This window comes from Mirounga leonina, unplaced genomic scaffold, assembly GCF_011800145.1.
Source record: "Mirounga leonina isolate KUSES-001 unplaced genomic scaffold, KU_Mleo_1.0 Mir_357, whole genome shotgun sequence".
Lineage (NCBI taxonomy): Eukaryota > Metazoa > Chordata > Mammalia > Carnivora > Phocidae > Mirounga > Mirounga leonina.
In genome coordinates, this window is record NW_023270702.1 from 8854576 (window position 1) to 8879502 (window position 24927).

Below are 24927 nucleotides of genomic sequence, written 5' to 3' on the forward strand. Positions count from 1 at the left end.
TTGAAGTACTTGAAGGAGTATGCAATGGAGAGAGGATGATGGGGATGGATGAGCCAGGATAATGAGAAAGTTCTCTGGCATGAGACTGGGGAGGGGAAGGAAACTATTCCAGCTTGGGGAGCTTCGAAAGAAATCCTGTAGCAATTCATTTCAGTCCTGGATTGTCAGAGTTGGTCTTGCTGTTTATTCACTTTTTAAAAACTAGTCCTAGAAAAACCATATGATCCATTTGGGGTTTGCAAGAGGGCTTCCATAATTCAGAGGCCTGGCACATTAGTTTAATCAGAAACTTGGCTTCTTTTCCATCTTTTCATTTTGTCAATTAAGAGGCATAAGCCGCAATGGATAGATTTATTGGGGATGCAAAGAAAATCAAAGTACTCTCAGAGATTTGTTGGGCCAAGGAAATATTCACCTGGGACCACTTTAGAGATCAATTTTCAAAGCCTATAAAAAATAAATGGAAGTGTCCTTTGTGAGTCTGTTAGCATCTGTACCACTGCATTATGCATGATCCTGGCCATGTTCATGGTGTGTCTATCCATCACACTGATTCAACAAAAGTTTTCCCTTTTTGCCAAATGGTAGACGTCAAGACCAAATCCATACTTTCCTCACTCTGGTTTCTTGGCAGGGGTCTCTTTTGTCCTTTTAAGCTGTGTTTAAGTTATCTTTGGTATAGCCACAGAAGTTTGGCCTCTTCCTTTTGGGGGCAATTTTGAAGGCTTAGAGACATTTCCCTAATCTTTTTTTTTTTTTTTTTAAGATTTTTTGTTTATTTATTTGATAGAGAGAGATACACAGCGAGAGAGAGAACACAAGCAGGGGGAGTGGGAGAGGGAGAAGCAGGCTTCCTGCAGAGCAGGGAGCCCCATGCGGGCTCGATCCCAGGACCCTGGGATCATGACCTGAGCCGAAGGCAGACGCTTAACGACTGAGCCACCCAGGCGCCACCGACATTTCCCTAATCTTAATATGAATATGAAACTCATTATGTTAGTCTGTCTAAAGTAGATCTCATCTAGGTAGTTAATAGGTATGACTTTCATGTCAATGTTATAGGAAGAGAAAAATAAATCTGATTCCTCCCCTCTGTTAGTTGACACACATATTCATAGATACAAAGCAAACAGCGTATTGTGGGGGTTTTTTTTCTCACCAACACCAAATAATTTATTCATTTTAATGCGAGAGTTTGTAAAATGGAAGTTTGCATTTGATTTACAGTTTCAATAAACAGAGTCATTATAAGTGCCTATTAGGATGATTCTTATGTTTTATAAGCATTGAATTCTTGGATAACCAATAGCAAGTAGAAAGCCCATTTTTTCTTTCTTTCACAGATGTAATCTATTCAAACTCTTTCCATTTCAAACTCTATTCAGACTGCTGAATATTTGTCTTTGGTGCTTTTTCTCCCTTGACCAAGATAGTAATTGCCTTTGCTAAAAAAAAAAAAAAAAAAAAAAATCATTTTGTTTATTCTGCCAAGGCTCCAAATCCCCTATTCTAATTTGTGTTATATTTCTTGCTCTGCTGTTCTAGCTTTCTCAGTTTCTTCTGATTGAGGACTACTGTTTAAATCTTGTGAATGATTGTCATTAATTTGTCAGAAAAAATATTTTAGTCCAAACCACTACTGATGTGAGTTTTCATTAGATTTGTATACTTGATAACTGCATACGGCAACTGAGCCTTTCCTGCTGATGGTCAATTGCATCTCAGGCAATGAATGGTTTAAGTGGCGGCACTTATGAAACTTACCAAGTTCTGTAATTGTCAACTTTGATTTTTTTTCCGACCATGCCTTAAATTAGAGACATATTTGTGCAGTGACCAAGACTTCCAGAAGCCAAAGTCCTCTTTTTTCCTGAAGAATGACTTTTTCCTAAAGGAGAATAGAGCTCATTTACCAATTTTAGTCAGTTGCTCCTTTGTTTCAGAAAAGCTTGGGATTGAGACAAATCGGAGGAAATGTGTAATTTTTGACATGAAAAGCAGTGAGTTGGATATGAATCTAAACCATACATTTTTCACTCAGCTGTATAGGCTTAAACAGAGCTGGAATAATCTTCTTTTGCAACTCCAGGCATCAAGAAAAGCGAATTTCTGCTAGAGCAATGTTTGGAGGCTACGAGCAGGTAGTATTGGAGGGAGGTGATGCGCTTTCAAGTGGTACCTATGCGAACAGTTTATTATAATGGTTACGTGTTTACTTTTCATCCAACATTTTATTATGGAAAATTTCAAAATACAGCCAATAGGAAAGAATTTTACAATGAACACCCATAAACCTACTGCCGAGATTCTACAATTAACATTTTACTCTACTTGCTTTATCACATGCATAACTTTCTATCCTTCCCTTGATTTAGCCATCAATTCCTCTTATTTTTAATGCATTTTATGCATCTTATTTTTAATGCATTTCAGACACCACCAGTACATTTCTCCTAAAACCCTTTAGCATGCAGATCATTGAGAGTTCAATATTTGTTTATAGTTTATTTTTTTTGTGGGAGTAAAATTTACTGTCTTTGACAAAATGCATACATATACCTGTATAACCCAAACTCCTATAAAAATATACAATATTGCCATCACCTCAGACAGCTCCCTGAGGCCTGTTCTTCCTTAATCCCCATCCTTACCTCTTATCCCCAGGCAACCACAATTCTGAGATATATATTTTTTAACCATGGGTAAGTGTACCCTACTTTGGAACCACAAATAAATGGAACTTTTGCATAAGGCTTCTTTCACTCAGCCTAATTTTTTTCTTCATCCCTCTTGTAAAAAGTTCATTCCTTTTTATTGCTGAATAATATTCTATTCTTTTTGTGTAAAGAGATTTTCACTTTCCTTGGGTGGAATTGTAGTTGTCAAGTTATAGGATAGGTATATTTTTTTACTTTTATAGGAAATACAGGGAATTTTTTTCCAAAGTGGTTGTACCATTTTACATTACCAGCAGTGTGGGGTTTGCTTGTCCCATCGTCAGTCTTTTTATTTTTACCCTTTCTTTCAATATAAGTGGTACTCATTGTGATTGTGATTGTAATTTGATTTCCCAGGTGTTTATACTTAATCTGTTTTAGGAAAAAGACAATTAGAACATTGAGTCTATGATTTCAAGTATATCAGGCTGGAGCCAGGGCCAAATAAAAAGTGTGTCAATTTAAGATGAAGTTAAATTAAAATTCCAGATAAATAATAGTTGAGGTGGTATATGGATATAGCAAAATTTGGAAGTGGTTTGTGAATAAGTGAAATTTGGGAAATGCTGCTATAGAGGAGATTATTTTTCAGACTTCCTCTATTTCCCTGGCTTTTTCGGATTGAATCAAAATATCAACATGTAAAAATCTTTAAGAAATTCAGTCATTTTTTTCAAAGAAGATGTACAGATGGCCAGCAGGTGCACAGAAAGTTGCTCAGCATCACGAATCATCAGGGAAATGAATATCAAAGCCACAATGAGATACCACCTCACACCTGCTCGCATGGCTATTATCAAAAAGGGGAAAAAAGAAGAGAGAGAAACCAAAAAAACAGACTCTTAAATACAGAGGGGAGGTTGCCAACTGGTGCTTGCCAGAGGGAAGGAGGGTGGGGGGATGGGTGAAATAGATAAAGGCAATTAAAAGTACACTTAGTAATGTATGGAATTGCTGAGTCATTGTATTGTACACCTGAAACTAATATAATGCTATGGTAATTACACTTGAATAAAAAAATATAGGAAATAAGTGTTGATGAGGATGTGGAAAAAAGAGAATTTTCAGGCACCGTTGGTGAAAATATAAACTGGTGCAGACACTATGGAAAACTGTATGGAGGTTCCTCAAAAAAATTAAAAATAGAACTACCTTAAGATTCAGCGATTTCATTTCAGGGTATCTATCCAAAGATAATGACAACACTAACTGGAAAAGATATATGCACCCCCATGATCGCTGCAGGAGTATTTACAACAGCCAAGATATGGAATCAACCTAAGTGTCCATCAGTGGATGAACACATAAAGAAGATGTGGTATATATACAATAGAATATTATTCAGCCATAAAAAAGAAGGAAATCTTGCCGTGTGTGACAATATGATGGAACTTGAGGGCATTGTGCTAAGGGAAATAAAGTCTGAGAAAGACAAAAACTGTATAATCTCACATATATGTGGTATTTAAACAAAAAACTAACTCATAGATACAGAGGGCAGGTTGATGGTTGCCAGAGGTGGGAGTTGGGGGGGGGGGAGGCAAAATGCATGAAGGGTTTCAAAAAGTACAAACTTCCAGTTATAAAATAAATAAATTATGGGATTATAATGTGCAGCATAGTGACAGCATACATATAACATAGTTAATAATACTGTAGTACCTATTTGAAAGTTGCTAAGACAGTAAATCTTAAAAGTTCTCATCACACACACACACAATTGGTAAGCGTATGATGACAGATGTTAAATAGACTTATTGTGGTGATCATTTCACAACAAAAACAAATACTGCATTGTTATGCCATGCACCTGAAACTAATGTTATATGTCAATTATACCTCAATGTAAAAAAAAACAAAAACAAAAACATTTCAATTACCGTTGTCCACTACCGAGTTGTTGAGCTCTGAGATTAGAACTCTGTGTAAGCCTAGGGTGAAAAAGATTTCAGGTGTCATCCCTGCTTTTCAGGCCATGCTTTAAACAAAGGAAATCTGTATTCCAAAGGCAAAATAGCAAGATGGATATTCATATCCACTGGCGCCAGCCAGCTGGGTTTCTCCCCGGTTCTACCACTCCCTTGATGTGAGATCTAGGCAACTTGCCTTACTTCTCTGTGCTTCAGGTTCCTCATCTATAAATGTGGGGAATAATAGGAACAAATTCACATGGAGGTGTGAGGAATATATGGGTAAAAACATGGAAGTAGCACATAGTAATGACCACATAAGGGATGAGCTACTATTATTACTACGGTTGAAGGACAATCATTCAGCCCAGTGTGGAGTCTCTGCAGGCCAACATCTCTAACCGAGGAATAAGGCAGAAGAAGAAATACCTTAGAAAGCAGAAAGACCCATATCTTGTCAGCCTGGTGTCTGTTTCCCCTTTCTCTGGTAAGAGGAACTTGCTCTTCCTTTGGGCAGCAGCCTCCCCCCATTGTCAGGGTAGTTGAGGCTGACCTTATTTCCCGGCATTCCCATCCCTCAGTTTACACTGATTGGTCAAGAGGTGGACCCTTGATCTCAGTCAAAACATACCACTTGATTGTGCAGTTTTCACTGGTGCTACTGAGAAAGATTAACGCCCTTTCTTTCTGCCTGAGTTGCTAAGCCAATAAGATAATGATGATACTGTTGGGAGTCACTTTGCCACCCTCTGGGGAGAGCCTTCGAGAGACTGAGTCCCATGCTGAGCTGGAGAGAGAGAGAGACAGAGAGAGACTGAGAGAGAAACAGAGACAAAGTGAGAGACAGAGACAGAGAGGGACAGCGATAGAGAGACAGAGAGACCAAGAGAGACAGAGACAGAGAGAGATAAAGAGAAAGAGACTGGCAGAGGGACAGAGACACAAAGAGACACACAGGGAGAGACAGAGTGAAAGAGAGGAGACAGAGACAGATTGAGAGACAGAGACTATGAAGAGCTGACATCATTTAAACAATCGGCTCCAGCTGTATCGATTGGACCTTCCGAGCTGTGGGCTCATATAGGGCCTTTTTTTATTGCCTCAGCTAGCGTGGCTTTGGTTTCTGTTATTTTAAGTGAGAATCCTGATGAGTGCCTCTTTTATTATCAAGGGCACATCTTTGCAAGATCATTTTCATGGATTAGGGGGGCTTTGCTTGTTTATGTAAACATCTGTCTCTACAGAAACTTCTGTGGGTGGTTTGTAGAGATTAGGTGCAGATTCCGGCAGAGCCAGGTTTATGAAATTCCTCAACAGTCAGGAGGCAGGTTTGAAGAGAAGTGATGCTGATCAGTTTACCGGGGAGCCACCATGGAAGCCAGGAAGAGACCGGCTTGTTGCCCTGGCCATCGGGGTTCCACAGTCTGTGTGAGGTGGAGTGGGGTGCAACAGGGCCCTGGGGGAGGCTGAGATTCTTGGGCAAATCCGTGCTCTGCAGGTGTTTCTCTGGCACCCCACATGAGACAAGAGATCTGCTGCTCCAGTTCCCTTCTCTTTTCTCAGTCGGCCTCTTTCGATCGTTGCTGCTGAAACTACCAGAACCTCTGCCACGAGATCTCAATGCTATCTCATAACACCTCTGGTAGTAATCCTACCTTCTCTCTTTGGATGAAGACTCCTGTAACATGATGTAATCCTGTGATTTCAATTGGCCCAGCCATCTGGAAAAGGTGACGTTCAGTCATTTGGTGGCACTGGAAGGAAGCTTGACAGTACGTTTCCCTTCAGTGGCTTCCTAGTCACAGTATCCATTAATACGGCTTCCTGTTGCGAAGCTGGGTAATTGCACTTCTGGTTGGTCCTCTCTCATGTACCTCAAAGAGTGATTGCAGATAGTGAGGAAGTTGAGGTTCAAGGACTGTGCGTATGATCAAGCGGTGAATGGAGGGTGCTTGAATGGTGTCCTAGGGGTGACTCACCAGGGCCTACACCTCCTGCTTGCACACAGCTGAAGGCAAAGCGGCAGGGGCCCTTCTCTGGTGAGCAACTGCTGCCAACTCCACACAGGCCTCGGTTGTGGATCCCGAACCACTCAGCAAAGTGACGAGAAGCGGTGCTGAGGAATCAGTGGGTTCAAGTGGGGTACAAGTGCCGAGGTCCTCAAGGGCATCTACTATAATATCCCCATCTCCATTCTCAGGGTCCCACTTCTTTCCCATCAAGGCCCTGACCTTGGCTTGTGCCGGGAATCCAATCTCTCTCAACTTCTGCCATTCTTACAATTAAGTCTTCCAGCTGTAGGAGACGAAGAGTTTTCTTTTTTTATTCTCACACTTTGCTTTAACTTGTTGATGAACAGATCTGCCAGTCATTTTTCTCTCTTTATGGATCCTCAAGCCCCTACAGTTACTATTTCCCACATATCTTCTAAATGCCTGTCTCTTGCACCCGTTAGCGCACCTCTTTCCACCTGTTCTCCCGCTAAATGTCTTCGCAATCACCATGCTAGGAATTAGTAGCCCACCACCTCCCACCCATGATGTGGTCTCCTTTCCAGCTAGTAGGTTAGGGATGCAGAGTCCCATCCTCAGTTTTACTTCCTAGGACCATATGCAGTACCAGCTCTCGTAGGATGTGGGGTTTCTCATTCAGGTTATTTCCTGGGAAAGTACTCTCTGGAGGAGTGGGAGAAGTAGTGATGAGGCAAGGAGGAAAAACTAAACAAGGGTGTGATGGAAGCTAGAGACTAGCTTTTCCTCATGGAAGATCTGGGGCAGGAACGGCACTGCAGAATTGGCCCCATCTGTTGATACAAAAGACGGGCTCCTTACCCTTGTTGGGACCAATTCTGCAGTGCAGTTCCTGCCCCAGATCACAGTGTGCATTATCTGCACCCCCAGCCCCAACACGTGGACATAAAGCTTGGCAGTTCTCCACTGAGTTGTTATCAGCTGGGGAAACAAATTTCTAGGCCCAAGATGCATTTGCTCTGCCCAGGTACCTCGTCGGGAAACCCAAACTTGTCCTCGCATGCTCCACTTGACCAGAAACACAGTATACCTAGTCAACCAATCCCCAAATGCCAAGCCAGCTCTGGGCTCTACCCTTAGTTCATATTATTCCTTCTGATCCAAAAAAGGTTGACTATGTAGGTGGGAACTTCCAGAGTCATCTATTGAACTTTCAATATGAATCTATTTTTAATTTACAAGCAAATAATCCTCAGGCATGTTCTTATAGTTTCAAGCTACTCTGGCTAGTCCTCATAACAGAAAAAAAAAAAGCACTTTCGTGAAAATAACTCTAATTTTCTTCAGCATACATGAAGGAATTTGGGGGAAATTTTGCTCTTTGTGAAACCTATTTATAAATTTTTCTTATGAAAATATTATAACCATTGTAGTAATCATAGGGAGAGGAAGTGCTCGATCGACCTTCGTGCAGGTTATTGGCTATGAATATTGGAAGTGAAAGCTGCTGAAATCTGTGGTATAGGAGTGGTGAGCTGAAGTATCCTGTTAAAAGGGAAAAACTTACACATTTCAGTATTTGCAGACTTTCTAGGACAAGTAGCTATGACCTTTCAGGAAAAAAATGCCAAAGAGGTAGATTGCTTCCCTTGCCAGGAGACAGAGTTTTTGAGTAGCTCTCAGGAGAGCAATAATGACCCAACGTGGGTTTGATTGATTTGCAACTGGATAGGTACTAACTTGAAGAAAGTGTTCTAGAAATATTTGGAAGTTATGGTTTCTCTATTGAACTGCCTTGAAAATTTAACTGTCCCTGTAGGTGTTGTGTGATCTGTAAAACACTGTAGTGACTTGTGAGCTTTTGGAGGTAGGTGATGAAGGATGATGGTGGTATGTTGAAAGAGATCAAAATTCTCTTTTTGGTCAGGAATGGTGGCTTGGCTTGCTGCATGCTACCTAACATTTATTGATGACTCAGGATGTACCAGGCACTATCTAAGAACTTTAATGTATTTACTTATGAGGGAGATGCTATTCCTACCCACATTTCATAGATAAGGAAATTGAGGTAAAGAGAGGTTAAGTAACTTGCCCATGGTTACACAGCTGGTAAGTGATGGAGTAAAATTTAAACCTAGGTAGTTTGACTCTAGAACACATGTTCTTTATTATTTTGCTACGCAGCCTCCAAGGGGATAACCACAACTAAAAGAAGGTCCCTCTAGGCTTTCAAGGTGCAAGGGACTTTGAAGCAAGGTCGCATCCCTGCAAAAAAGTTAAATGAGGAATTAGGTTATTTTCGGATGAATTTAGTCAATTCTATTTGGCAGCCCCATTTTTTGAAAAACTCAAGCTGCTGATGAATGTTTCTAAGTCCTCAATTACTGTTTTTTAGTCAGTTCTCCTAAATTCTTGACTGCATTTTATTGATTGATTTGTACCAGCTGAAGAAAACCCAAAGCACAGTGATGCAAATGAGGAAAGTAGACCTTAAGCAGGTTTCCCTTTGCTGATGTGGATTTCTAGGAGGACTGTGGAGAGGAATATTTAATTTTAGTTGGGGAAAATGCTGGAGTCCTCACGGCCCTCACAGATCATCTGGAGTTGAGGAAACTGACAGTCACCAAAGGTCGGTGACTTAAGCAAGAGCACACGCAACAATTCAGAGTGACTTACAGGCAGCATAGAATGTTCACTTCCTCGATCAGAGCTCTTTCCACAGTGGTGCCCTGTAAACTGAAGCGAGCCGTCAGGTAACGCTTGAAAAATCATACTGAAAAGTAACAGCCCTGGTGACAAGGCGTTTGCTGACAAAGACGTAAAATTGAATGGAAAATCCCCCTATTGGAAGTCACCTGGGCCTTTCAGCCATGGAGAGTCCTCTGAGGAAGAATACATTTGGCTCAAGCTTACCCTTTGATACAAAGGATTCCTGACAATGAGGTGGCTGGGGCTGGCTGGGGTGGTGATAATGACAAGTTGGCAACTAAAATGAGAAGAAAGCAGATTTATGGCTTGAAACCCTAACCCAACCACAGTGGAAAACAAAGGACTATCAACTGCCAAGGGCTGATGGCCTCAGGGGATTTGATATCTTGGGAAATTAGGCCCATTTCTTCTTCATATATCTGTCTTTAAAATATATCACCATGCTCTAATCCTACCTTTGACAGTGTGGAATAGTTTGATTGTGAATGGTTTAAAGTCACAGAAAAAGCGTCCTATCTCTAGAAATTAATTTAAAACATCACAGCTCTATGGACTAAATGTTAGTGTCTCATATTTCTAGGGACAAAAATATTTACCGACTACATAAATAAATGAATGTTCTCGTCAGGACATTACATCCCTGGTCAATCTTTACCTATTTTTATGTGGAATACATATTTAAAATTATGGTCAAAACACTTCTTTTTTTTTTTTTTAAAGATTTTATTTATTTATTTGAGAGAGAGAGAGAGCACAAGAGGGGGGAGAGGGAGAGGGAGAAGCAGACTCCCTGCTGAGCAGGGAGCCCGATGCGGGACTCGATCCCGGGACTCCAGGATCATGACCTGAGCCGAAGGCAGTCGCTTAACCAACTGAGCCACCCAGGCGCCCTAAACTATTAAGAATTTTAAGAGCTACTTTCAGCCTTGTTACTACTTCAGTTAAAGGCCATGCAACGTGAGTCAGAGATGCAACTGTGTTAAATGAAGCTGACAGCGTATGCAAAGGGTCAAGGGCTGCCCTGATTTGACTAAGGTTCAACACTGCAGCCTTTACAGCTCAGGGCAGGTGGAGCGGCTTCAGAAATGTATTTCAGAAATACAGTGTTGAGATTGGCTCAGGAAAACTTGAGCTACTTTTGCATGATAGAGTTCAGGGTATCAGTCAAAGGCTATTCTTTCTAGCACAAATTTACAATAGAACTATTTTACGCGGTGATGCTGGAGGAAGTAGGACAGGGAGCTGTGAAAGCACATTAAGTATACAAACAACAGGAGAAAGGCATAATAGTGCCAATTATTAGTATATATCTCAATCACAATAATTCTTGCTTTATTATTTATTTATTTTAAAGATCTTATTTATTTATCTGAGACAGAGAGAATGAGAGAGACAGAGAGCACATGAGAGGGGGAAGGGTCAGAGGGAGAAGCAGGCTCCCTGCCGAGCAGGGAGCCCGATGCGGGACTCGATCCCGGGACTCCAGGATCATGACCTGAGCCGAAGGCAGCCGCTCAACCAACTGAGCCACCCAGGCGCCCTCAAAACACTTCTTTTAAACAACTTAACTAGAATTTAATTAAATAACTGACAGTCTCATTTACATAATACTTTTTGGACTGCTTTGTACAATCTCTTTAAAACCTTGCCTAGCTTTCTGTTAATAGTGAGAGAACACGACTGATGCCTTAGTTTACATGCATCTCATATTCTGTACAATTAAATTTCTCCTTTTCTATTCAGCTCACCTTGTTAGATGGGGATAAAACTGTCTAGTTCCAACTTAATAGGAGTATTGCAGAACCAGTGAGGAAATGCCCAAAGTGCTTTGATAATCTTCCTGTGTGTGCCTGCTGACTATATTAATTAAAATGTCTTTTGTGAGCCACACATGAGTAGGTTTTTAGTCTTTGAAACAAGTTGATTTTCAACCTGATGACGTAGTTAAATTCAGATTCATTGTGAAATATAAATACTTTAGAGGAGGAGAAATTGGTAATTTTCCCCACTAAAAGAAACATCCTGTTGTGCCAAAAGGAAAGGAAGCCGTCAGACTTGTGAGGTCATGACAAAATGATAAAGCAGCCATTCTAAAGGGCAGCCACTGACCCAAAATGGCATAACCTGAGCAGCCAAAGGAGAATAATGACTACGATTGGTTGAAACATATTGAATATATACAAATCTGTGAATTCATAAAGATAATGAGAAAAAGAAGGGAGTGAAAGGAAAAAAAAATCTCAGAACTCATTTGTCACTATCAGAGGTGGTTGGTGCCCCAAATTGGTACTCTGAAAATTGCCATTTAAGGAAAGAATTAAAAAAAGAAAGGATTTATCCTGCCTACCTATATAGTTCCCCACATAAATTTTATTGTAGGATGCCCAAATGACCTGAGTTCATGAAGAATGCTTTCCAATTAAGCAAAAGAATTTTAGTTAAGGTGGACAAAAAATAAAATGATAAAAATCTCAATTTTTCATCCCTCAATAAAATAAAGGATTCAGGCAACTATTACCAGAATGGATGGCAAAAGGATTAGATGAAAGGTTTATAGGGAACTGGACATTTGGAAGATGTCAAAGTACTAGCCTATAGTATATGCTGGGGTGGGGGTGGGGGTGGGGGTGGAGAGTTGACATTACAAAGTGGGGGCAGATTGCCATTTGAGCCACGGGGACTATCTGAGACTCTCTAGAAGTGGGGCATCCAGGCATCGTGTGCCTCCCTTAGAAGGATGCACTACCTCCTAAGATGTTGTTGCTGAAAATTTTAGGCTTGATTATAATGAAAATTGAAGATCTGATTTCTCATTTATAGGCAATGCTAAGGACAGAGAAGTAAGTTAAATGATACCACAAGCTAACAATCAGAGAATCCAGAATGTAGGACATTTCATAGGACCACTGGCCCTGTTTCTCTAAATTGGCATGAAAAAAAAGTCGGAGGAGATCTCTCTAAAAAGTCATTTTGGAGATAGCCAGGGAAAGTTGAAAAATGGCCATTAGATGGTAATAAGAAATTATTAATTTTGCTAGGTGTCATGATATCAATACTGGGGTTATGTAAGAAAAATGTCTTTTATTTTAAAGCAATGTTTCTTGAAGTATACAAGAATAAAATATCATAAGCCCGGGATTTGCCTTAAAACAAATACAGCAGGGCACTTGGGTGGCTCGGTCGGTTAAGCATCTGCCTTCGACTCAGGTCATGATCCCCGGGTCCTGGGATCGAGCCCGCATCGGGCTCCCTGCTCCGCGGGAAGCCTGCTTCTCCCTCTCCCACTCCCCCTGCTTGTGTTCCCTCTCTTGCTGTGTCTCTCTCTGTCAAATAAATAAATACAATCTTTAAAAAAATAAAACAAATATGGTAAATATAGCAAAATGTTAGTAAATGTTAAGTCTAGATAGTAGGAATATAGGCTCGTTATACTATTCTCTTTACTTTGATGTATGCTTAAAAGTTCTCATGATAAAAGGTTTAATCAGTGGTTAGATGCAATAAAGTTACCTATGAATTAAGCTCTGAGGAGCATTTCAAAATATAAAAAAAACTTCAAAATGTTTTTTAAAATGCACATATATATATGAATGTGGGACATTTTAGGAAGAAACTAAAATAGCTTTTCGGATGTAATAAAGATTTTTCTTGATAAACAACCTATATGTAATAAAAGAAAAAGAAAAGGAGAGAGAAACAGTCTTAACACTATTTGTTGAGGATATGGGCTTTATTCTAGTTTCAGAGCTGGACACTTGATAAATCCACTGAGGAGAATGGCAATTTTGAAAGAAACATGCCGCTTTAATTAAAATGCAGTCACTGTAACATAATAGCAAAGTAATAGAGAAAGTACGCCAAAATTCTAGACGAGGGGAACCCTTTTTAGTGGCATTATACCGCAATTAAATGAGGTTTATAGAATTCCCATAGTTAAAGCAAAATCTATAACCTAAACTTCAAAATGCAGTTAATCTAGTTGGAATGGACAGACAAGCAAATGGGTTTCCTTCCTCAGCTCAAGTGCAGCTTGTGACCATTCAGTTTTCCTCACATCTCACTAAAGACGTTTCCAAATAAGAGGTTTGTTTGTGAGCTTAAAGGTAAGTGAGTAAGGGGCGCCTGCGTGGCTCAGTCGTTAAGTGTCTGCCTTCGGCTCAGGTCATGTTCCCAGGGTCCTGGGATCGAGCCCTGCATCGAGCCCCGCATCGAGCCCCACATCGGGCTCCCTGCTCGGCGGGAAGCCTGCTTCTCCCTCTCCCACTCCCCCTGCTTGTGTTCCCTCTCTCGCTGCGTCTCTCTCTGTCAAATAAATAAATCTTTAAAAAAAAAAAAGAAAGAAAATCTAAAAAAAAAAAAAGGTAAGTGAGTAGGTTTACACTGACCGATGCTTAGTGATTAATATTTCATTCACTACTTTTGAATGACAAGTACATATTATTCAACTTAGCAATTTAAATGTTTTAGGGTATTTTGAATACAATAGTCATTTGGGAGTTGTCTATGTTCCTGGAGTCAAGTTTCTTTTGCTAGAAAACCTCCTAACAAGAGACATGTTCCTGACAGACTCGCCCATTAGAACCAAAAAACAAAAAGGCCATTCTATTTTATTTTATTATTATTACTTTTTAAAGATTTTATTTATTTGACAGAGAGAGACATAGCAAGAGAGGGAACACAGCAGGGAGAGTGGGAGAGGGAGAGGGAGAGGCAGGCTTCCCGCTGAGCAGGGAGCCCGATGCGGGGCTCGATCCCAGGACCTAGGGATCATGACCTGAGCTGAAGGCACTTAACCATCTGAGCCACCCAGGCGCCCCAAGGCCATTCTATTTTAATTCCGATGTTTAAATTTAGATGTTTGTGTTGTATTAATAGTCCCGGCAATTTCAAAATGTATTACGCCAAAAAATGATATTTAAGCTATGAAGTGCAGGAGCTCACTTCTATCTCCGTAAGAATTTCTTTTTTATTAAATATTCATGCAAGAAGTAGGCTTTGGTGAAAAATGATCTCTTAGGACAGGTTACAGTAATATTTGGGCCCAAACAGTGGATGCTTAGGTGAAAGATATTTTCCCCTCAAGGGTTTTCGCTAATCATGAATGAATATAAACAAACAAACAAAAATGTTAGAAAGAACTTTACATTTGCCGTAATGTAAATGAATTGTTTGCCTTGCATCTCATTCTCTATTAGCTGAAAGAGATACTTTCTTTGTTTATAGAATGTTTTCTAATAATAATACAATGAGTGGTGCGCCTGGCTGGCTCAGTCGGAAGAGCATGCGACTCTTGATCTCGGGGTCGTGAGTTCGAGCCCCGCACTGGGTGTAGAGATTACTTAAATAAATAATTTAAAAAAATAATAAGACAATGAAGTTCTATAAGCGAATGTCTCATGGTGAAGAATAAAGAGAGGCTCATGTGTGGATCACCCAGAAAAGAGAAAGTAAAAATAACATTAGCACTAGTGGTAATATTAGCTAACATTTACTGAGTATTTCCTTTGTCCCAAGGACTGAGTTTTTGCTTTGCAAGAATTATCTCATTTAATCCTCCTGATAACTCTGTGCAGTCCGTGCCGTTTTATGCACTGTGCCCAGATGAGGAAATGCGGTACAGAATTGCCAAGTTACTACTCCCATGCAGATGGCAGAGCAAGGCAGTTAGATTGCAGAGCCTATGTTCTGAAGTCCTAGACAAGAATTTTTCCGAATCACAAATGCTATATTGCACGAGATTTTAAATTTTCCAGTAGAATGAGCAAATATGAAGTAAATAATCCAAGAGCTGAAAATACAGTTCGGCCTGTTCATAAGTATATGATCATGAAGTACGAGGACTTTCCCAATATATGTGAACACACACATTGACACACATACACACTAAACACACAGTGTGAGCTCTGAAATGGCACAGGTTACATCCATGACTACATACTGACATTTATTCATCTTTTCAAAAAATAGTTAGCTCTCTCCCAGGCCCTGGCATCGCTAGGGAGAACAGGCAAACTTATTCCTGTCCTACAGAGCTTGCAATCTATTGAAGAAGGCTGACTATTAAATAGTCCACAGATAACTAATCATTTCATTACTGTGATGATAAGCCCCACCAAGTAGAAAAGCACAGAGCTGTGAGAAGAAAATGCAAGCACCCTAACCCGTACTCTGAGGCAGAGGAAATGGGCTTGTGGGAAGGCCGTGAGTCAGGAATAAACATAGCAATTCTAAGAAATTATCATGACTTTCTGCAGTTTGCCCGTTTAATTCAAAAGCCAATTTTTACTGGAAAGAAAAAAGACTTGTTTTAAATATGTTTGCATTTGTGTGGGCGGCTAAGGTGCGGGAGAGGGTGTGGGGGGGTGGGGGGGTGAATTTAAGTAAGTCACAGAGCTGTCTCTACCTGTGGTCGGGGCAGGCAATAGGGAGTCTGCAGGAGAGCTGGGGAGGCTTCTGGAAAAGGAACTCTACCTGTGTCCTCTGCTAAGCTTGGATAGGCCTGGGCAAGTCTGGGAGCAGATGTGGTCACAGGGATCCATTTACAGCGGGGCTATGAACTGTCCAGGGATGGTACTTGACCAAGTGGGACAGGAACTAGGTTCATTGAGCTCAAGCCAGGAAGAGGCTTCGCCCATGCGGAGCAGGAGGAAAGAGACATTCTGATGGCTGTTCCCAGTTTGTCTCCCGGAGGTGTGTCTGGCTCCTGAGTAGAGAAGGAGGCCAGGTTTCCCACACAGAATATGTGACCAAGTGGAAAAAGGCATCTTGCTGCAGAGGAGAGCAGAGGGCGCTGTGCAGAAAGCAAGATTTCCGGGCCCAGTGGAGAACTGCAGTAGCAGCTGGGCCTGGTGGAAATGGGAGGGAGGGAAGGAGGTGAGGTGGGGGTGATGGCGTAACAGAATCACCTGACAGAGGCTGTGAGGCTCCTCTTGGTGATTTCCAGAATTAGATGCTGGGGACTTGGCAGGAAGTCAGAGGTCCTGCCTCAGTGGGAGCTACAAACTGGTAAACGATTTGTATCTACTGGTGGGTACATCCAAGGGAAATTCAAGTTACATGTAAATGAACAAATGAGTTGGCATGGCTGCCTAAGTCCGTTTGGAAACTCAGTACGTTTATTTAGGTTGTATTGATTTGATTCTTCTAAGACTCCGTTGAAATTAGAACGGCTTCTCATGTGGAGACAAAGTGCTCGTTTTGCAAAAATGCTCTGGAATTTTACAGTAATTCATATATTAACTATGAGCCGTGGAGGATGCAGGAAGCTTGAACACTGTTTGCTTTCTCTTTGTAGGGGGATATTGGCTGCCTTAGGAAACACCCATCAGAGTTTTATAAATAAAACATAGCAGAGCAACACCCAGGGGGGTAGTTTTTCCCTCTAGAATGAAAGGAATTAGTGTAGTCGATAGAAAATGAGGCTGTGCGTGGAAGCAGAGTGTAGCACAGGGTTTGCACCATGGGGGTCTGAAAAGACCAAAGATTGAAGAATCCAGCAGTGAGATTGAAGTGGTGGTCGTGGGGGGGGGGGGGGGGGGGGAGGGGGCTGTCACGTGTGTTTAACCCTTAGGCTGCAACGTTGTTTTCACACGTGTGGGTGTATAATCTTTTCCGTATAAATACATATCCTATAATGCATATATAAATAAGGTGAAACACCTTCAGTTATTACGTAGACATGAACGACGAAAAGCAGAAGAAAATGTAAACGATTGCAGCATAAAATGAGGTAGTGAATTAGATAATAGTCTCTTTGCATCAGTAGGATCTGATAGTTTCCTGACCCAGAGCTTCTCATCTTGCCAGGAGTCCTTTATTAGTGAGTGACATGATGTTTCAGGACAGCATGGACGGAGGCAGAGAGCACAAGCAATTCTGTATGTGTATGAGTATCCAGCTGTGTGTGTTTGGGGGGGGCAGTCATGTGGCCCATCCCATCCCCCCACTATGGCCATCCCGGCAATCACCACGGCTTCTTGGCAGGCCTCCCTATAGAGGTGTTTGGCACTAACTAAGATCCTGCCCCAGATCTACCATAACTGGAGATTAATCAGCTATAGACTGACCAGTAGGGAGCTCTTTTAGTTATTTTAACTGTCCTGACCATTGATTTAGGGCATTCACGGGCTCCAATTAATTTCATTCATTTTGAAAAAGCAAAAAATAGCCAAGAGTGTTCATGTTGCTGAAATATTGGTATTCTGATCTCATTCTTAGGCTTTCATTTCTAGGAAGCCTGCTGTAGTAAATTTCTTGGTTTTGAAATTACATAAGTGGAGCCTTTTTGTTAGCTAGACAGTGATATAAAATGTATGTTTTAATGCTTGCTTTATTAATTTCTGGAGCTTGCACTTATCAGACTGTGTTTTTATCAGAAGTTACATGATGGTACAGTCATTTGTAGTGGGTTTCTGAGAGCGCTATCAAAACCAGAAACACCCCCTAGGTTTGCCCTTCCCTCCCTCCCTCGTTCGTTCGTTCGTTCCTTCCTTCCTCTCTTTCTCTTTCTCTGTCTTTTTAGTGAAGTTAATGAAAATACTTTGTGTGTAGCATGGGGTTCCCCCCCCACTTTGTCCTGAGTTAAGAACATACATTAAATAGTTTATAAAAAGAATAGAAATTTCCATCTTTATTTATTCTGAGATGATGGGAAAAGAGGCATGTTCATAGTAATTTGGCTATGGAAAACATCCCCAAATGACAAGTTCTTGGTTTTGAATATATATGCTGCAGGGACATTTCTGTTGTACACATTATATAGATGTCCCCCCAAACCACAAAGAATGCCGTAAGACATTTAACCTAAAGAGTATACGCTAGAACATATGAGAGCACCAGAGGTTGAAGGTCAAATTTTAGGATCAGGGAGTGGATGAGCGGGGGACTACCCTTGCTAATAGCCCACAGGTGTGCAGGTAATGTGCCTTCCTAGGAAGGAGTTGCTTGAAATATTTTCCCCAACATACATTTTGCCCTGAAACCCTTTGTCCAATGACATGGCAAGTTGCCTCCTAGTTCAGTGCTAAGTATTGGAATTTAATTCATTCACACTCTACTTCTTTCAAAAGATTCAAATGGCAACAATGAAATTGAAGTTAGGATTATGTGAAAATTCTAGGGGCACCTGGGTGGCTCAGTTGGTTAAGCGACTGCCTTCGGCTCCGGTCATGATCCCAGGGTCCTGGGATCGAGCTCCGCATCAGGCTCCCTGCTCCTCAGGGAGCCTGCTTCTCCTGCAGCCTGCTTCTCCCTCTCCCTCTGCCTGCCACTCCACCGGCTTGTGCTCTCTCTCTGTGTCTCTCTGTGTCAAATAAATAAATAAAATCTTAAAAAAAAAAAAGATTATGTGAAAATTCTATTCCTTCTACTTCTGTGACATTGGATCTAGCAGGAAAATTTTTCTTATCTGTAAAATGGGGGATCCAACTTGGACTGTCTGCCCTGTGAAGACTGCTGTGGTGAGCTAGTAGGTCTGGAAAGTGCATAAATTGTTATGTGTTATATCCGTGAAACACCACTGAAGGGCTAGGCCCCTTGTGGGATTTTGACCAGTGGTATTTGGGGACTACATCATGGTTGAGCTCTACTCAAGAACTGGAGTGACTCACTATGTTCCCTGAGCATGTTGGCGTTAAGTGCGGAATGACTTTTCTGAGACTTTTGAGTGCCCAGGATGCCCCCTTGGAACTGCCCAGAACAAGAGATCAAAGAAACTGCAAACATTGTTTGGTTTTAAATCAAAAGTTATGATTTTATTTTTAATTTTAATATACCAAGAAAAAATATTTCTTTGAGTGTCGTGAAAGAAGCACTTGAAAATAACAATTCCAACATTGCTGTGATTTGCTCTCTGAGGCTTATATGGGTGAACTTCTATCTGAATATGGGCTCTGGGGCCCTGAAGAGGCTGAAGCTCCCAGTGGTTTTCAAGTTAGCAGCAAGCAACCTCCTGCCCGAACATGCCCAGTCAGACGTGTCTGAAACGGACATGCGTGGGGAGCACTATTAGGCTACTTCTGGAGACTTCTTGATTTCTGCCCACTGAGAGAAGTTTCAAGTGCTGCCAAGCGTTGGGAAAGTAACAGTGTTTAAACACCAACAGGTGTCAGGACCCCGCAATGCTAGCCTAAATGGGTTGCAGTTATGGCTTGACCCTGATGTATGGGACCAGTTTCTTTAATCTAACCAGTTACTTCAGGAAAAGTTGACTACGACGTAGTTTCGGGTTTGGATTTCCACTGAAGTGTATCTGACTGCAAGACTTTTGTCTGCCCAACATAAAATCAAAATGCCTTTATTAAGACCTTCCCAAACCCACACATGGGGGTGCTCCCAATGTCTCTCTTTCAGTGTTAGAACAACTTCTGTTCCACTTTTTTCTAAGTGTAATTCAGGAGGAAGGGAAGCCTGGAGATTATCTTCCCTCCTTCTGTGAGTCCTGAATTTTCAAAGTACCTGAGGATGAGGAAAGTAACGGGATGATTCAACAGGCTTGCGAAGATTCTTTGATGCTCTGCGCAGGTGTTCTTAACTGGTTTCTTTAGCTATGGGTTCCGCCACATGGCTGGAGGAGGTTTATAATGGGATTCTGTCACAAGTGGCATTCAAAAAAAAAAAAAAAAAAAAGAAGCTCTAACTGCACTGACACTTGTTTTACTCAAGTATTGGGGACCAGCAGACAGCGCCTGCTGGTTCATTGGAAAACTGGGACCTTCATACGGATTGTTGGCACAAGAGTGTAAGGTTGCGTTATTAGCTCTCATTTCAGTGTGTATATGCTACAAGCCAAACCCTGTGGGGCATTCTTAGCAAAATCTCTTCTTGAGGATAAAGGGTCTGAGGCACAAAGAGTCAGACGTTGCCTACGAGACAGAGAACAACTTAAGAAAGCTACAGGGGACAGGGACTCACAGCATGAACATAGGCTCTACCATCCTGAATTGATAGCAAAATGTTATTGGAAACAAAGACTGGAATGTCAGAAAGTTCTGGGCTTTCCTCATGAAATTTTCACTCAGTTACACTCTCGGGGATGGAAACTTGTTCAGGGAAATAAGTGTATGGGAGAGACAGGCATGGGCCATCCACATATAACTCAAAGTGCTGAGCTCTGGGAGGCAAAAATCTCCCGGATCTTCTCTATTAACAGCTCTCTTGAATCAGCACATGGCCAGTCCAACAACTCTGAGGAAAAAAAAAAGCCCCCAGAATGTGCTGGAGCTGACAGTTGTGCGACACGTAGTCTCTGAGGGGAGGCTGTTTTATCAGGATAAAGAAAAGATATAACCTGAGCATGCTGTCTCTCCCAGGTAATTTAGCAGTCTGGGAATGAGGCCAGGCTTCTGGAGCATTCTACTCAGTGTAGTTGACTCCAGGTGCATTATTTCTTTGATGTGAGGTTTTATCATAAAGACACCACATCTGATTTAAAAAAAAAAAATCTGTAGATCTCTTTCCCAGAAGTGTTCTTCTATTCAGTTCTGCAAAACCCCTCCTCACATGAAGTTTCTGACTCAGGCCTGAGCTACATTAGTAGAGAGGTGGGGAAGTGAGAGGGACCCAATCAATTTTCTTTCCCCTTGAGCAACATATATGTATGTATTATCCCTACCCCGCCCCTCCAATTGTTATAGTAGAGTGTGAGTAGAAGGGTGAGAGTAAATCATCTGGAATAATAACCTCAATACATGATTTTAATTCAGTACTTTGACCTGGCATGGATTTAAATAACGTAGTGCTTCCTCTTTTCTCATTAGCAAAACTAGAAGACCCAGATCAAACCTCCTGTTCTATGAATAGAGCATTTTTTCATTAGAATGTTTTTCATTGCAAACTCATAGACTTGGGTTGATACTCAGACTGAGGGCATCAAATTACATGCACTTAGATATGAAATGAAGGATGTTTGTTTTTTCAATCCAGAAACGTTTTCACCATAATGGGATTGGAATGCAGTAGAAAATCTCCAATAGAAAGATAATCTATTGCAGCATAGTGGGGCAGTTCTGAAAACTTGCCTGCCCCAAGTTTTTCTGGAATGTTAACTGACAGTAGGATTATCTGTGTGGCAGTCAGTTCTCTGGTAGGATTCAGATTTGCCATGGGCTAGTGGTCCAGCCTCTTATCTTGATACAATTAAGCAGTTAAACTGAGATGTTAAAAACACTGTATTGAACCTCTAATACCAGAATTTTTTTTTTTTGTTTTTCTTTCTTCCCATGAGAAATGTCTGAAAAGCCTTTAGATTTATTTAGCCAATTTACAAACTATTTATTAGACATTCAACCTGTAAAAAAAATTCTAAGTTATCTCACAAGTGAACACAAGTATGAAATTGTACCAAGATCAAAGTGCTTTGGAAGCATCATTTAGAGTCTATTTAAGGTCTATGCTCATTTCCTTATTCTAACCTGCATTAAAGGGCCAATGATTAATCAATGGATTCAATAATTAAATCAACCAGCTAAGCTCGAACTGGTCCTTCAATTAAGCTCAAGTCAGCTATTTGGCCTTTTTCTCATGTGAAATATTCTGCTCATTTTCTTTTATAAGAAAAAAAGCTTATTGCACAGTATCATGTCTTTTCAAAGCTCAAAAGAACATTATATGCAGCCTAAGAACCTCGTAATTGTTATAGCAGGACCTATCCTTTTAGCTCACGTCGGTTTCCACACTAAGAATCACAACACATCCCTCCATCAGTTGTTTCTCATCTAAGAACCAATGTCAAGACATCGTAGACTGCCCACGATAATTTAATACAGATGTAACAGCTTCCCTCCCTGCATAGCCCAGCGCCAACCCCCCCGCCGCCCCGCCCCGGGTCTAGCGGTCATGACCTGGTTTGCATGGATTCTTTGTTCATTGTTCAAACCCTTCACACAGAATGGGATAAAACTTTATTCTTTCAAATTCCACACATAAACAAGATGCTGAGAAAGCCCTTGTCATCTCTGACAGAAGCAGAGCAGCTCTGTTTCATGAATGACAGCACAATTAAAGCTAAAATAATATAAAAATAATCTGAAAAATCCCTTTTACTGTATACTCTCAAAGAAAGCAAAAGATAAACAACAGTTTTCTTTTTCTGCTAGCCAGAAAAACGGGTTCCTGTTCATCTGGGCTTTGAAGTTGAGTGTACCCCACATCTGTGTGCACGTATGTGTAGTGATGCATGTACGAGCTATATGAAGTGTAGCCGCTAATCGTGCCATCTGGTTTGTCTAATCATGAAGCTACTTAACCGATTAGAGTACTAGCATATCACATTGAACGATTTTATATAATTGCTTCTTTGAAATACTAGGAATGTAGACACATTATTTGGCTTGTAAAGGACTGAAGTATTACAGATAATATTATATTATCTAGCTTTCATTTCTTTCTCTCTCTCTCTCTCTCTTTTTATAGAGAATATGGCTCTTAATAAGCTGATTTTCTGAGTTCCAGAGCAGAAGTCCTTTTTAAAAAAATTTCTGAAGCTGACTTGAAGCAGGAGGAGGGTCTTCTGATTTGGCCAAAAATATGACGAGTGTTTTAGATCACTGAAAACTTGAAGGATAAGTGTATCGGGGGCCCTTTGTTGTCACCTGTTCCAGCCAAACTTGCCATAAAGGGTTTGTTGAAGTATCTCCACTTGACCAGCAGAGGGCACTTTACACACCTCTGCGTCGCTCGGGGAGCAGACGCAGATGATGCGGAAACACAGTGTTCACCCAATATCAGGAAGAGCCCTGCAGATTTCTTTGTGAAATTCACAAAAATATAGAACATATGGACCGTACAACAGGGTTTCATTTGGGAAGCCATGAGTGCGTGTGTGAAGTCAAATAGAGTGGGGGTATACCGAGTGTGTCTGTTGGATGGATCCTGGGCTCCCATCTTTCCCCACTGTCCTTTTCCCAGCTCAAGAATGGTATGGGGCTGACCCTTTTTAGAGGTGGTACAGAATCCATTTTCAAATCATTTGGTAGAGTTTTAACTTTGCTATTCGGTATTTACTCTTCCGTTCAAAAGCCTGGGGCCCCCGAACCAAGGATAATCCTTGAGAGCTCATTTCAGAGTGGAAATTACAGTGAAACCATCAGAAGTGCTCTGAGGTGGAGCTGCCCCGTTAGGAACTGGTCTGCACTGTTTCCATCCTCCCAGGAAGAACCTTGGAAAAATACTGTGCCCCATTTGGTTCTGGCAAAGTCACTAGCCCCAGACTGGGCTAGGAAGGGAAAAACACCAGTCCTTCTCGTAGTTGGAATACAATTGTTTACATCGTTTTCATGAGAGGTGATTAAGACATCTCTTCTCACGGGGGCTACAGCTACTGGCCTTTCTTAAGAAGGCTTTAATTTTTGCAAAAGCATTATTGTCCTAGATATACACCCTGTGTCTCTTCCATTTTGTATCTATTCTATTGTGTGTCCAAAAAGATTAGAAAGGATTGTGTGTGTATGTGCTCGCACAGTTTCTTAAGTAAACTTCTTTCATTCTTAGAGAAATATAACACTTAGTAAATACTTTTTTTTCCATATAGTGTTAATAGCCTTTGTTGACCTTCTATTTCTCTCTCTCTCTCTCTCTCTCTCTCTCTCGCTCTCCCTCTCTCCATGCCTCTGGCTCACTTTTGTTCTCATTTGCCCTAGAGCTGACAGTTAAGGAGGGAATGGGGTCTCCAGCAGCAGTCCTTTGAGATGGAGGTGCACTCAGTGAGTCCTCACCCAAAAAGGATCATAAACTTACTGGGCTGAGTCAACCTTATTATCCCTAAGCTGCCTTGGGTTGGGTTTTGTGTTTGCTCATGTGTTTTGTTTTGTTTTAGCTGCACCATGTGTGATTCCTTGTGCCATTTTCTTTTGTCTATTGTTTTTCTTGATGACCCTGAGCTGTGGCTTCCTCCTCAGTTCCAACACTATTCAGCCTTCGTTGTTTTCCTCATCTTGCCGATGTAGGCCTCAAAGAAGAAGTGGCAGAAGAGCACAAGGTAGCTGAGGTACATGAGTGAGGACCAGAAGATGTTCTGAAAGTGAGAGTGACACTGGTCATGCTGCATCCAGTAGAAGACCAAGTAGTTAATGACGCAGCCCATCAGCATCTGAGTGATCTGGGACAAGGTGATGAACATGGCAAACTTGCGGGAGACCCGGAACCCTGCCGCTCGCAAGGCATAGTAAGAGTACATCACGGCGTGCACGCTGTAGTTCATGGTCATGAACCAACCGCCCCCGGCTACCATGTCCTTGTAGGAGTACCAAGAGTAGAGTAGCACAGTGATGTGGTGGTACCAATGCAGGAAGATCAGCTTTTGCTTCCTCAGAATAATGAATATCGTGTCTCCTGAAAGAGAAGGAAAAAAGCCTACGTGAGCCCCTCGACCGTGATGTAACAAGAATCCGTATTTTCCCCACAAGGTACATCGCTTCAACTCGTACTTGGAGGGTGAAATGGACTGGGTTAGAGTGCTGGACGGATCTGGACTAGCTCCGTGAGCTTGGGCGAGTTACTCCTCCTCACTCTTTTCCAGTTTCTGTAAAATGAGGATAGTCACGGGGGTAGCAGCAGTAGCTTGGGATTGTCTGAGGGCTTAATAAGATGACCAGTGCGCCCTCCTGGCACAGGGAGAACAGGCGA

At 41.4% G+C, this 24927-nt stretch overlaps 1 protein-coding gene across 3 annotated transcripts in view; it reads right to left on the bottom strand.

Moving 5' to 3' along the window:
* Window positions 1–21775: 21775 nt before the first annotated feature.
* Window positions 21776–24927, bottom strand: part of ELOVL6 (ELOVL fatty acid elongase 6) — a 128208-nt gene continuing 125056 nt past the window's right edge. For all 3 annotated transcript variants that reach the window (XM_035030279.1, XM_035030280.1, XM_035030281.1), the window contains one exon: window positions 21776–24633. In XM_035030279.1, the coding sequence (XP_034886170.1) occupies window positions 24209–24633 (425 nt within the window). In that variant the 3' untranslated portion in view covers window positions 21776–24208. The remainder of the gene's footprint in view (window positions 24634–24927) is intronic.